The following is a 14,178-nucleotide window of genomic DNA, read 5'->3' as shown; positions in this document are numbered from 1 at the left end:
TTTTCTTTTCCTTAAAAAATATTATTTTACGATTTTCAAAATATCAGTAAAATCTCAAAAGGGTAAGTACTCACCTCAGGAAAAATCAGTTTGCAAATACTCTCCGCTAACGTGTGTAGATAGACTCGGCTCCTACTGGTCTTTCTTTGAGGAAGACTTCTTGGTACATTCTTCTCGGGGACATCCTGACAGATTGCCAGAGTTGCTTTGCCACTCTCTGAGCTTCCTGCTACCTCTTCTCCTGGCTCCTTGGGAACCTGCCCAGGTGCCAGTAAGGACAAAGGGCACTCCCCTGTGATCTTGAGATCCTTCAGCTTCGTGCAGAACATGGTGTTCGGTGCCCCTCGCCCTGCCACGGAGCACCCCTGGGTGAGCTGTTCTTCTTGTGTGGGACTGACAAAGGGAAGCCACTAGCAGATCAAGGATACTGGGGACTGGCGTGTCTACGGGTAGTAGGAAGTCAAAACAGAAAGAGAAGTGATGTTGTATACTTATGAAAACCAGAAAAGCACAGGTGTAAAAAAGCAAAGACCATACATTTATATGTCATTTTCAAGTAAAAAGAAAACTCTTGTGGACACGTCAGTTACAAAATGGATGAACCATTTGGTAAAGATCTTTTTTTAATAGGTGTGCATTTTAGTATATAAGTAAAATACTTGGTTTTAGTATTTTTCAAATGGAACATAATTTTCTCCCAAATGTCCCTACCACAAACTATTGGCTTCCATTTTTATAGCCCATTTGGTCTAGTTTGATTCCACAAGAGTGGAACTTTATGGTTTTATGACAAAAGCCAAGAATAAATCTATGTCTTAGAGCTAAGTACTACATTCTCATTATGCTGTCCTTTCTGAAAAATCAGGATAGCAGAAACCAGTGTCTCACAATATTTAAAGGAAAAAAAAAATATGTAGTGATGCTTAAGTATAGGATCTGAAATACTGAGTTTCAGATGAAAAAGGATTAATTGAAATGATTACTGCCAAAGCAGATACCCATTTCTATAAATAACAAAGTAATTTTAAAATATCATCCAAATGAAAAACAATAGTATTTCTTCAAAGAATTCCTGATCCCTAAGATCATGCCTTTGGATTTGCAGGTGTCTCTGGATCTGAATGTAGATGACACTGGAGTAAACCAAGAAGGCATCTCCTCCCAGAGGCCCACTGAAATCATACACATAGGAATTCCGGCATATTTCCCTCATACTTTTGTTTGTGTTAATGTTGTGACCGTGAATCCCCACGCACAATCCACAACCCATTGATAGTCATTTGTCACTGAAGCTGTCTGGTTGGGAATTCACAGTGTTAACAACACTAATGATCTTGATTAACTGGGATCACCAACTGTTTCCATTCTTTGAAAATCAAAAAACACAAAAAGAGTGCAAAAGAGCCCAAGTTTACTTACTTCCAATGATGTGCCTGGCCCAGTGCTGGGGATTCTGTATTTACAGTTAAGCCTCACAGCAACCATATGACACATTATTATTATCCCCAATGTGCCAGAGGCTCAACAGTTGAGGTTATTTTCCTTCATTTGATGGGCTTCAAAGTGACAGAGCTAGGCTTGAAATGTAGGTCCATGTGATAGCAGAGCCGATGTATTTTCTATGAACCCAAACTCCTAGACCAGTTTCTACATAATCAGGCTTAGTTCATAAACTAGGATTCACTTAAAGATATGGCTTACAAGTTTCTATTAAAAAGCAAAAAAGACCATAATTCTCCTGCTCAGAGGCTGGGGGGTAGTAGTTGAATTATCCAGGTTAAAGCCTTACATTTCAGTCTTTAGAACTGGAGTTCAATTATTTCTTTTCTGTGTGCCTCAATGCTCTTAATATGTTCTTAATGTGTATAAACAACAGCTTGTAATTTGTCACAGATAAGTTCTCTAGTAAGTTTAGGACAACGGACAATTCGTTTTCTGAACTGCGACAAATAAGGTAGCCAAACTCGTCGTCTGATGGCCTTTGGGGAGTGTCATGGGTTATTAGGTATGGGGGAAGATTACAGATGCTGACAGGCCAGTCGAAGCTGCTGCTACTCTCTGTTACTTAAAGTCTTTCCCCAAATCTGTGATCACATGTAATTTATGAATCTTCGAGGAGACACAAGGAAGACCCTATCTATTCACGAGCAGAAGCCTTTTTTTTTTTTTTTAAAGATTTCATTTATCTATTTGACAGAGATAGAGACAGCCAGCGAGAGAGGGAACACAAGCAGGGGGAGTGGGAGAGGAAGAAGCAGGCTCATAGCGGAGGAGCCTGATGTGGGGCTCGATCCCATAACGCCGGGATCACGCCCTGAGCTGAAGGCAGACGCCCAACGACTGAGCCACCCAGGCGCCCCACAACGTTTTTTGCCAGAAAAGAATAGGGAGTTCTCTTAGCAGGCTACTGAGTGACCCAAAGGTAATTTGGTAATAGGGGGAATGGTTACTCAGAGTCTGAAAGACCTAAAAATCCCAGGCTCTCAACCACATTTATTTTCAGATTCAATTCTGAGAAAAGATATGTTTCTCAGTCTTTACTGCATCTGAATGTAACTATTACTATTCACTAACTCCCATCCTCATACATGCTTTAGATCAGTGGACAGTGGCTCTTTCTGTAAAGGGCCAGAGAGTAGACAATTTCAGCTAATTTGTGGGTTTCAGATAATTTGTGGGTTTCTATCAGCGACTTAACTCCTGCCATTGCAGCATGAAAGCAACCACAGCTGATATACCAAAGTATGGTATGGATGTGTTCCAATAAAACTTTATTTGCAAAAACAGGCTGTGGATTTGGCCCTCAAATTAGCCCTATCGATTTGGATCAAGCCATAGCTTGCGGATCGCTGGTTACAGAAAGATGAGCAGGTTAACTGAAGCATTTTAATCCAAATATAATTCTGCCTATGGGACCAGAGTTACTTCCTCATCTCCTCTACCCACCCGCCCTCAAAATATAGCAGCCTATGGGGATCCAGTTTTGTACAACCTGAAAGTAAAAAAAACCAGCATACTAGATAATATTAAACAACTATAAAAATCATAATACCATTATTTTATATTAATTTTCAGGAAGAAGAGCTATATTAACTGAATGCCATGATTTCAATTATATCAAAAGATAACTATAATAACTAGAAGAAGAGAGCTCAAAAAAAAAATAGAAGATTTTAGATTGGATCCGATGAAGGTATAGAACTGCTCCCTAAAATAAGTTATTCCGGTACATAGCAGAATTTTAGTTTGGGACTTAAAGATTTGACATAATACTGTTTATGATAAAACCTCCCACTAAGTTTAACCTTCTCATTAATGTTGGATTTCACCCCTTGTCCCCAAACCCAATATTTTGATTCTCAGCCTCCTATTCAATCTCACTGCGGAAAAATAAAACAGACCACTCAACCCTGAAAATCTTTCTTTTCTTATATTGCACAGCACTGTAATTTCCAGAAAATGTGTCTAACACTGTTTTTTATTAAGTAAAAACAGCAACAGGAAACAAGTTGTGCTTACTTTAAGATCAGTTAAGTGTTTAGTCTCATTAAATCACATATGTATAAACAAGCTAATTAGCATTCTTCATCGGCTCAACTGATGAAATTACATTACGAAGCAGATGCACTCAGTGCTGATACCTTGGAAACCTATGTTTGTCTTGTGTTTGCCTGCTAGGAATACAAAATACGTTCTTCAGCTAAACGAATGATGATTTTCATGTGTGACATTAGTAGTGACTCTGGAAATGGTTTCGTCAGTGGCTGAACTCGGTACACAGCTGGTTGTAGAAATGGGAGTAACACCGTAAGGGAAAAACAAATTAATTAAAGTAATAAACTTGGTGACAAGGCCTTGGCGAGCAGTGGGATATATGTTCTCAGAAACTCGGAGAGGTATTTGCCATCCCCAAGGTTGATGATTAAACAGCCTTCCAATGTATCGAATGCTCTCTCCCTTTTACTAGTAAGTGATTAACTCTGCTATGGTGAGAATAATGACCCAGCGATGGGCCTCTTATTAATAGGCAGGATGCATGATTGTTCAAGTAAGGGGGCTGTCTGTCATTTCAACTCCAGAGTTACACACAAAAATCTTGTTTTACTTATAAAAAGACCTGAGAGAAAACAACTTATAAGGACTCTGACACAAAAAATCTCTTTTACAACAGCAGGTCTTAAAGAGCAGATTTCAAATTAGAAATTGGGGTAGGGGGAGCAGTCTAAGAACTAAGTCTGCATAGTAGAAACAAATAGTTATATCCAATGTCCAATTTCAGGCCTAGCACCTAGCCAGGCCAAAATCTGTGGTGAAAGAGATATAAGTGTGGTAAGATCAAATTCCAAAGTCTTGGGGCGCCTGGGTGGCACAGCGGTTAAGCGTCTGCCTTCGGCTCAGGGCGTGATCCCGGAGTTATGGGATCGAGCCCCACATCAGGCTCCTCCACTGTGAGCCTGCTTCTTCCTCTCCCACTACCCCTGCTTGTGTTCCCTCTCTTGCTGGCTGTCTCTATCTCTGTCAAATAAATAAATAAAATCTTTAAAAAAAAAAAATTCCAAAGTCTTAATTTTTAAGAGTAGCTGAAAGGAGAAGAGAGCTTGGAAGCAAAAAGTGCCTTAGTGAGGATAAAGTTTGCATACAGCAGCACAATTCATCACCATTTTCGTAAACTGGTGTCAACCTTAATTTTCAGGTAGACCAGAAATCTAAAAAGTTCTTATTCTTTAAAAATTTAAAAAAATTAAACTCCATAAGTCAGCCTTTTACAATGTGTTTTTCATTTTGCAGTGGGAAATATTTATAGAACTTTCCCCTGTGATATATCAGGAAAGCAGGACAAAGTACTAGAAAAACTGGTAAGAATGTCCAAGTCACTCCAGGACTAAGTTAAAAAAAAAAAAAAAGCCAGCCAATGTCAGACTCTTTCACCTCATGATGGCTCCCTAGCTTTACCATTATCCCTGATCCCTCTATGGTCACACTTCTTTTTTTTTTTAAGATTGTATTTATTTATTTGACAGAGAGAGAGGGAGCCAGCAAGAGAGGGAACACAAGCAGGGGAAGTGGGAGAGGAAGAAGCAGGCTCCCAGCAGAGCAGGGAGCCTGATGTGGGGCTCAGTCCCAGGACCCTGGGATCATACCCTGAGCCGAAGGAAGACGCTCAACGACTGAGCCACCCAGGTGCCCCTATGGTCACACTTCTTGAAAGATCAGGCCTTAGGTGCTGTGTTCACTTTCTTAAAAAATAATTTATTCCTAAGTCTACAGTTCCCTGGCTTTTGCTTCCACTGCGTTATTGACACCGTGACACGATGACCTCTGAAAAGTTAAAGCTCACGAACTTTTGGCTTTTAACATACTTGACGAATTCTCTCAAGTACCATCTGCTCTTCCTTTTTCATAATCTCCACTCCCACAGATTCTTTGATACTTCTACTTCATTCACTTTTCATTCTATTCAACAGGTATTTGCAGTGGGGCCTACTACGTGTCAGGCATTCTTCCAGGCACAGGGACAGAGCAGTGAATAAAGGACATCGCCTGCTCTCTTGGAGTTCACAGTCTGGCAGGAGAACTACTTCTGACACATCAGTTCCATGTGTGACGCGTGCTGCAGAAGGGGAAGGGCATAGTGAGTGCTCTTGGAGTGTAAATCAGGGATCCAAACCCAGTCCCGGGAGGAAGAGACATCTGAGTTGAGCTGTGACCCTTACCCAGGTAAAGAGAGTCCCAAACAGAACAGCATGCTTCGGGGCCAACACAGACCTAGCCATGTTCTAGGAACTGAAATAATTCCAGCATGGCTAGAGCATGGGGTCAGGGAAGAGCAAGGTGATGGTGGAGGGAGCTGAGACAAGCAGAGGTCAGGATTGTGGAGGGCTCTCTAAACCTTGTTGAACAAAGAAAAACTATTCTAAGAGCAACAACCTGAAAGACCTATATGTAAGAATGTGAATAGATCAGATTGTATTTTTAAAGGATTATTTGGAACGGAGAATGAGAAACGTGTCAGAGTTGGACAGGTGGCTGATCTGGATTGCACTAAAATAATGACCTTAGCATGAAAACGTGGGTCAATTCCAGAAGTATTTCAGATAAAGAATCTACAGCCTTTAGCTACGGACTGGATATGGGGGTTGAAGGACAGCAAGGGCATATTCCTCTGACTTTAATTCTCAATACCACAGCCAAGAAAAGACTCTAGGGCCCATGGAGAGCAATCAAAAGAGTCATAGTCCATTTCCCACGACTTTGGTTATTCAATCATAACTGGGCCCAGAATTTGGGTTTTCACTATTACATAACACCTTGTGGGAGTCCGCGTGCTCCAACTCTCTTGCTAAAATCTCCTTTTGGAAAGTAATTTCTCCTTCTTCAAAAGCCCAGATGTGGGAAAGCTGACTCCAGTTCATGTTACAGAACAGAGCGTTCACCTTCCAAGACCACATCTGCATGCAAGTATAAGATGTTTCCAACTATATTTAAGAGTGAAGGGTACTTACCTTGAATTTTTGTAACTAGAGAGCCCATACTGTCAACCTTCCCAAAACAAAGAAGTTAACTCTAAGGGCAATGGCAACCTCAGTTCTAGGGACCAAAATGCCAGAAATCCCCTCTCCCCTGATGGCAACTGCCTCACCAAACAATTATGTTTAATAATACAACTTATGTTTAATAATAATTATAAAATTAATTATATTTAATACTGATAATTATAGTTTAACAAACTGTATTTTTTTATGATTTATTTATTTATTTGAGAGAGAGAGAGAGGAAGTGTGAGGGGAGGGGCAGAGAGAGAGAGGGATAGAAGCAGACTCCACTGAGCATGGAGACCCACATGGGGCTCAATCCCAAGATCCCGAGATCACAACCTGAGTCGAAATCAAGAGTCAGAGGCTCAATCGACTGAGCCACCCAGGTGCCCTAAACTGTATTAATTCTCTGTTAAAAATAAGGTGAATATGATTCACAATCTTTTTTTCATTGGAACTGGGAGCAATTCTCTGACATCTTTGAAGTAATAGCAGAGTTTAGTATAGTCCATAGCAGGGAGATTTTAACTCTAAGATTCTCAGTTTTTATATCAAAATGTTCACAGAATGTTTTATAACTAAAGAGCTAAACCTTTGGGACTATAATCCTAAATCTCTACGTTTAAGACTTTCTAGTGTGATTATCACTCAAATTTGAATACATGCAGTTAATGTCTTCAAATTAAATATCATTACCACTTACAGTAGGTCATAAGGAAATCTGATAAACATGTCAATATTCTGTTCCTGAAATATATAAAACAATTTCTTGCAGCTATTTCTGTGATTCCCATCATTGTTTTATTACTCCAATAGTTCCTTAGAGACTTAGTCATTTAAAAATATATTTACTGAAAACATAACAATTAGTATGAAAGGAGTTAAATGGGAAATGGAATTCCTTTTTACACCATAAAAAGCCATTTTGTTTTTTATCTATTTTCAGACAATACTGTGTATTTCTGTGAGGTGAACTGGCTCATACGCAGTCGGGATGGGGAGATAATGTCCGTAGAAAGCGGCAGTTATGCTGCAGCTTCGACCACCCGCGTTCCTTCCTCGCAGCTCAATTTGACCACACCTCCCTCTTGGAAGTACTTATTACAGTTCTCCTCTATTTTCTTCTTGTCTCGTCTCCATAGCTCAGTAGGCTCAGCACTTTCTTAGAGCTCCTGCCCATCAAACTACTTTCACCTTCTCCCCTCCTGTCAGGCTTATTGTTAATTGCAATAGTGCAGGATTCCTTCGAATTCCTTAGAAGGCAACCGGTCTTTTTACCTAAGCTGGTAGAGCTTTTATGATTGTTCCTGCTTTTGTTGGTGCTCCTAGTGCCAACTGGTTTCACCTTAACACATTTTCTTCCCACAAGCCCTTTTATTTTTAGCGCAGTTTTGAAGCATACAAGGTTTTTCAGGAACACATATATGGTGTTGTTTTAGAAATGCCGGTACGCTCAACAATGTTTGATTTACATTTGCACGTAAGGCGAAAAGCTGACTTAACTACCTAGGAAAAACACTCAATAAGGTTTCATTCTTGAAGAGTCTACCGAATCCATTATGGCATAGGTCATAGAGCCTGATGAAACTTTTAAAATGAAAACAAGTCCATGATGATTCAAGAATTGGGCTGATTGATGAATTTCATTTAAGTGGCAAAATAAAACTAATGAACATCTCATATCAGAACTACTCCATTTTCTTTTCTTTATAATTTTGGCCGGTCAGGAAGACCTGGAAACACGTCTTCGATTTCATATACATGCAGACATACACATACACACTTATTGTCCCTCTTGCTCAATGATGACTTTTTCAAGGGTCTGATATTATATATTTATATCTATATCTCTGAAGATGATTAGCAAGAGAGAGTCTTCATGATTGGAGAGATCAGTTCACACAAATGGTGGGGCCCGTGCACAGCTGCGCCCTCAGGTAATAGAGTTAGTGTAGTAGTGACCGCGATGTGACACAGATGGTCTGCCTCTGCTCCTTGCCTCTACTATCTATCAGCTCTGTGACCTTAGTAAAGTTCTTAACTTCACCTCTGCTTCCTCCATCTGGAAAACGGGGATGCTAAGAGCGACTATCTTATAAATGTGTTGTGAAAGTAAGCAAATTGATAAATGTAAAGCACTTAGAAAAGTAGCTGGTGCCCAGCATGTAATGGTTGACTATCCCAATCCCTCCTCGGCAATAGTGCAACACTGGACAGGTTTCTTAATTTCACTGAGCTTCTGTTACCTCAACTGTAAAATGGTAAAATGGTGATGAAACAGGGATGTATGAAGGATTAGAAAAAATCTATGCAAAGGCATTGTACAAGAGAATCGTGCTAAAAGAAGGCACTAAATAAAAGATGGACAAATTTATTCTATTTCCTCACAAAGATACAGTCATGTTTTATGCCTACGACACCATTCCTATTACCTATCAAAGCCATTTTAAGGGAACCCTAATATATAGCAGGTGCTTGGAACTCTACAAATTTGGAAAACAGTCTCCATTTGAAGAACATTAATGCATACCAAGAAAATATTATCTATGTCAGTAATTATGGTTTCTTTTATTGGATTACAAAGTAATAGAGTTTACAGCATAGCCCAGAAGAGTAACATTCTAATTTGGTTTTATCTTATATAATTCCATTAGCTAATAAGTTACATGCCAAATTTCTTGAATAAAATATTAGAATAAAAATTGATGGGCTATGCTAGATTTTAAATCTGTTTTTCCACTCACGAAACCAAACCTGTAATATAAATCAAGCAAGCCTTACGTCACTGAAGTACATACTATTTTCCGTAAATCCGCATTATTCCCGATGTGGAAAAAATTTTTGAAAAAATAATCCTGTAACAACCAAGCTGAAATAGAAATTCTGTGGTATCTGATTTTCTTTTCCTAGAATGCTAGGTTGACAAATGATTTGTATTGTTATACAAACAATCTTGCCTTCAGTCACTGTTTTCATAAGCTAACTGTTCTCAATATTGATTCAGTGTTAACCCTTTTATGTACTTAACTTCTCAATGTACACTTACTTTGTAGAAAGGTTTAAGAGGGGCACCTGGGTGGCTCAGCCGTTAAGCGTCTGCCTTCAGCTCAGGTCATGATCCCAGGGTTCTGGGATTGAGCCCCACATGGAGCACTGCATCGAGCCCTGCATAGAGCCCCTCATCGAGCCACGCATTGGGCTCCCTGCTGGGCAGGAAGCCTGCTTCTCCCTCTCACACTCCCCTTGCTTGTGTGCCCTCTCTCGCTGTCTCTCTCTGTCAAATAAATAAATAAAATCGTAAAAAAAAAAAAAAAAAAGAAAGGTTTAAGAGATTAACTAACACGTTAATTTTAGGATATTTGTGAAATCAAGTTAAGTTACCCAGAGTGTTTGAAATAAGAGGTGCTGTGGTTTCTAACAAGAGTAAAGTGGATTCTGGTTTTGACTGTCACACCTGAGGAACATTTGAATTAGCATTTTAACAAAGAGGAGATATCAAAGTGGCCTCATCTTTGATGGGAAGAAAGGGGTGACTGGACTAGCTCAGAATTCACCCTATGGTAGAGGAAAATAGAATTATCTGGGCTTTAACCTGTCATATTTGGAAAGAATATTCTGGCAGAAGACACAATAGTGACCCTCATGAGTCTTCCAACCCAGCCCTTGAAACTTTTCTCAAGATCCTTGAGAAGAAGGGCTCGAAACTATAAAGCCATGAAAACTTAAGACTTGTAAGCTCCTTCTCTCAACAAAGAGAAAAACAACAACAGGAACAAATATATCAATAGTAGCAGCACAGGCAGGAAGGAGATGCCTACACCAGACCAGGACTAGGAAAGTCAGGTAACACTAAACCACCGCTCAGGAAAACACTGGACTTTCAGGAACCTCCCCTCTCCCCCCCTGTTTTTAAGAGAAAGAGAGTGTGCAAGAGTGGGCACGGGCAGGCTGGGCACAGAGGATCTTAAGCAGGCTCCATACCAGCGTGGAGCCCGATGGGGGGGACTCAATCTCACAACCCTGAGATCATGACCTGAGCTGAAATCAAGACTCAGATGCTCAACTGACTGAGCCACCCAGGCATCCCTTCTGGGGCCTTTTAAAGCAGGTGTTGGCAAACAATGGCAAAATCCAACCTGCTGCCTGTTCTTGTTCTGCCCTAGAGTTAAGAATGGTCTTTATGTTACTAAATGGTTGAATAAATCCAAAGAATACTTCATGATACATGTACACGATATGAGATTCAGATTTCAGTGTCCATAAATAAAGTTTCATTGGAACACAGCCACGCTGTAACAGAATAAGAAATATATATTTGGCTTCTGCCTGTTGTTTCCTGGCACACGACTGCTAAAACCCAAGGAATCTCCAAAGTGATAAGGCTCCTGGATAGCTTCAGGATGGGGCTTGGTTGCCGGGGGAACCAACCATGTGATTGGAGGATTGGAATTCTCTATCCCAGCCTGGTCTCTGGAGAAAGGAGAAAGACTGAAGGTAGAGTTAATCACTAATGGTGATTTTATCAATCGTGCCTACCTAATACAGCCTCCATAAAAAATTCTAACCAAAGGGGTTATGGAGAGCTTCTGGGATAGTGAACACATGAAGGTGCTCAGTGGGTAACATGCCTGGAGAAGGTATATAAAGGTGTTTTCAAAAAGACCTCCCTCTTCTACAATTTACAATTCATCCAAAAATCCCACCCCGGAGACCCCAGGAAAGTTGTTTCTCTGGAAGCGCCCGGAGGCATGATGGGTAGTCAGGGGCCTTCTTGAGTCCTTGGTTCAACAGCAGAGCTCTTCTGATTCACGAGACAGAAAACGACCTTCTGTCACCAACAGTGGGATACAGATCCTTGATGCTCGAGCTGGAACCAGGCCAGCAAAAGAAATGCAGCAGAGTCCAACACAAATTCCATTCCGTCTGAACTTTTACATAATGATTAAATTAAAAGAAATCATTACCAGAAATAAATTTTGGCTTCTGAACGTGTCCTTTGCAGGTATATATTTGGATACTCACAAAGTTACATGTTGAGAAAGGCCAAGTTCTTTCCCATTAAATCCCAAACCACAACCATATTATTTTAATGCCTTTTTACATCTAATTGATTCAAACTGGGAAAAGTTAAAGGAAGCGTCCTCTTCATAGTAAACCCCAAGAAATTTCTCTTCTCCATTTCAGTATCTCCTACATAGAAGTGAACATAAAGACACAGGCATTTACATAATAGAAGCTTAGAACTAGAAAAGATATTAGAGACTATGTATTGCAACCCTTCCTACTTGCAGATGGCAGAACAGAAGTCAGATTTCAATGACTTGGACCAAACCCCAAAGTTACTGAGCTATAGAGTCAGACGGGAACTGGCAGATGGACTACGAGCCCAGAATTTACTCCAATATACAAGTGAACTTTGAAAAACATGAATTTGAACTGCACTGGTCCACTTATCCACAGATATGTTTTTCAATAAATACAGTATGGTACTGTCCATGTATTTTCCTTATGATTTTCTTAATAACATTTCCTTTTCTCTAACGTAGTTATTGTAAAAATACAGTCTATAATACGTATGACACACAAAATAGGTGTTAACTGTTTATGCTATTGCTAAGGCTTCAGGTCAACAGTATGTTATTAGTAGCTACGTTTGGGGGGTCAAAGGTCATGTGAATTTTCAACCATGAGGGGGTCAGTGCCCTTAACCCCCACATTGTTCAAGGATCAAGTATTCTCTGATCACCCCTTCAACTGAAATGCAGAAAAGTTCTCCTTTTGTGGACCTCCAACAACTGCAGGGACTGCTTTGAGAAAAATTTAACACTTAGTCATTTTATTTTTCATTTATTTTTATTTTTTTGACAGCAATTTTTTAAAAAGATTTTATTTATTTATTTGAGAGAGAGAGAGAGCACAAGCAGGGGGAACTGCAGAGAGAGAGGGAGAAGCAGACTTCCAGCTGAGCAGGGAGCTGGACGTGGGACTCGATCCCAGGACCCTGAGATCATGACCTGACCTGAAGGCAGACGCTTAACCAACTGAGCCACCCAGGCATCTCTTTTTAACAGTAATTTTAGTTCAAGTTCCACTCTTAATAATTTGAGAGTTAAAAATACTTCAGCTCAAAAAAATACTTTAGCTTAGTCCAATCAGAGGCTTACATCATCATTAATAATAATAATGAATTAATATTAATATATACCATAAGATTGCTTTGGCTGTCTGTTGTTTCTACAATATTTCCCCAGACTCTTTTTCATGATTTTCTCATCACCTTTTGCAATTTCTCAAGAAGCTATCATTAGTCTTTTTTCAATTCCCTAAAAATATTTTCTAAATAACCTTACTCATGATCCAATTTTTGTCGTTTAATTGAAAGTTGGTATGGGGGCACAGGGGTGGCTCAGTCAGTTGAGCATCCAACTCTTATTTTCAGCTCAGGTTGTGATCTCAGAGTTGTTATGTCAAGCCCCACCTCGCTTCTCACTCAGCATGGAGTCTGCTTGAGATCCTCTCCCCTACTCACTGCTCTATCTCTCTCTAAAATAAATATACACATAAAATCCTTTAAAAAAATACAAAGAAAGTAGGTATGTTTCCAGACTTAATTTAACTAGCCAATGTAGATCGCAATTTATTCAATTTTGGACTTCCAATGAGTTATTTTATTTTTTTAAATTATTTTTTTAAAGACTTTATTTGTCAGAGAGAGAGCGAGAGCACAAGCAGGGGGAAGCAGCAGGCAGAGGGAGAAGTAGGCTCCCCACTGAGCAAGGAGCCCAATGTGGGACTTGATCCCAGGACCACAAGATCATGACCTGAGCCGAAGGCAGATCCTTAATAGACTGAGCCACCCAGGCGTCCCTCCAATGAGTTATTTTATGCTGTAATTAAATGACAGAATGACTGGCTTGAAGTCATCTGTTATAAACATGGAAAGAGTTCGAAAGCTTAAATCCTTATTATCAAATTCACTCCATCTTTTCATTTTAGTTTCACTGGATCTTGTGTATGTAGAGGCACAGATACATAATATATATAATGGCACACAATTTGAGAAGAAAAGTGTTTCAAAATGTTTTCCTTTATATTTTTCTTTTCTATTTTATTATTCTGTATTCACCATCTTATTTATTTTTATTATTTCTTTTCTCTTTTCTCATTTATTGTTTACCCTTTTTGGAAGGGAGAAATCTTGTTATTGATAGAAATTTATGAAGTTTACTTAAGTGTGACAAAGAAGCCCCTTTTCCCACTTCTCTGTGAAATTAGCTAAGTAAACAACCATACATGCTTCCTACAGTTCATTGCTTTGTCAGAAGCACTGAGCACAGCATCAGTATTTGGTATTCAATAGTATTTGGTATTCAATAAATATGAATTAATTCAATAAATATGAATTAGTATATTTTATTAATATACTAATATTAGGCTATTTTTATAATGAATATAAAAGACAAAACAGGCAAAAAAGTATAAAATAGAAGTAAAACAAGGCTGAATTGGAGCCTACAAACCATGTTTCTTCTTGAAAAAAAGTTTTATAATGAGTTATTAATAAATGAACTTACAATGCAATCAATAGTTACTGAGTTTCTGAAAAAGATGAAATTATTCCTTTCTTTAACCTTCTTCAAAG

At 39.3% G+C, this 14,178-nt stretch overlaps 1 protein-coding gene across 4 annotated transcripts in view; it reads right to left on the bottom strand.

Moving 5' to 3' along the window:
- The window catches only part of GUCY1A1 (guanylate cyclase 1 soluble subunit alpha 1), a 66,514-nt gene that overhangs the window by 33,677 nt on the left and 18,659 nt on the right, over positions 1–14,178 (bottom strand). For all 4 annotated transcript variants that reach the window (XM_045798767.2, XM_045798769.2, XM_045798768.2 and 1 more), the window contains one exon: positions 75–443. In XM_045798767.2, the coding sequence (XP_045654723.1) occupies positions 75–329 (255 nt within the window). In that variant the 5' untranslated portion in view covers positions 330–443. The remainder of the gene's footprint in view (positions 1–74; positions 444–14,178) is intronic.

This window comes from Ursus americanus, chromosome 13 (genome assembly GCF_024610735.1).
Source record: "Ursus americanus isolate L20-20 chromosome 13, mUrsAme1.1.p, whole genome shotgun sequence".
Lineage (NCBI taxonomy): Eukaryota > Metazoa > Chordata > Mammalia > Carnivora > Ursidae > Ursus > Ursus americanus.
This window is presented reverse-complemented; position numbering and strand designations above follow the sequence as displayed.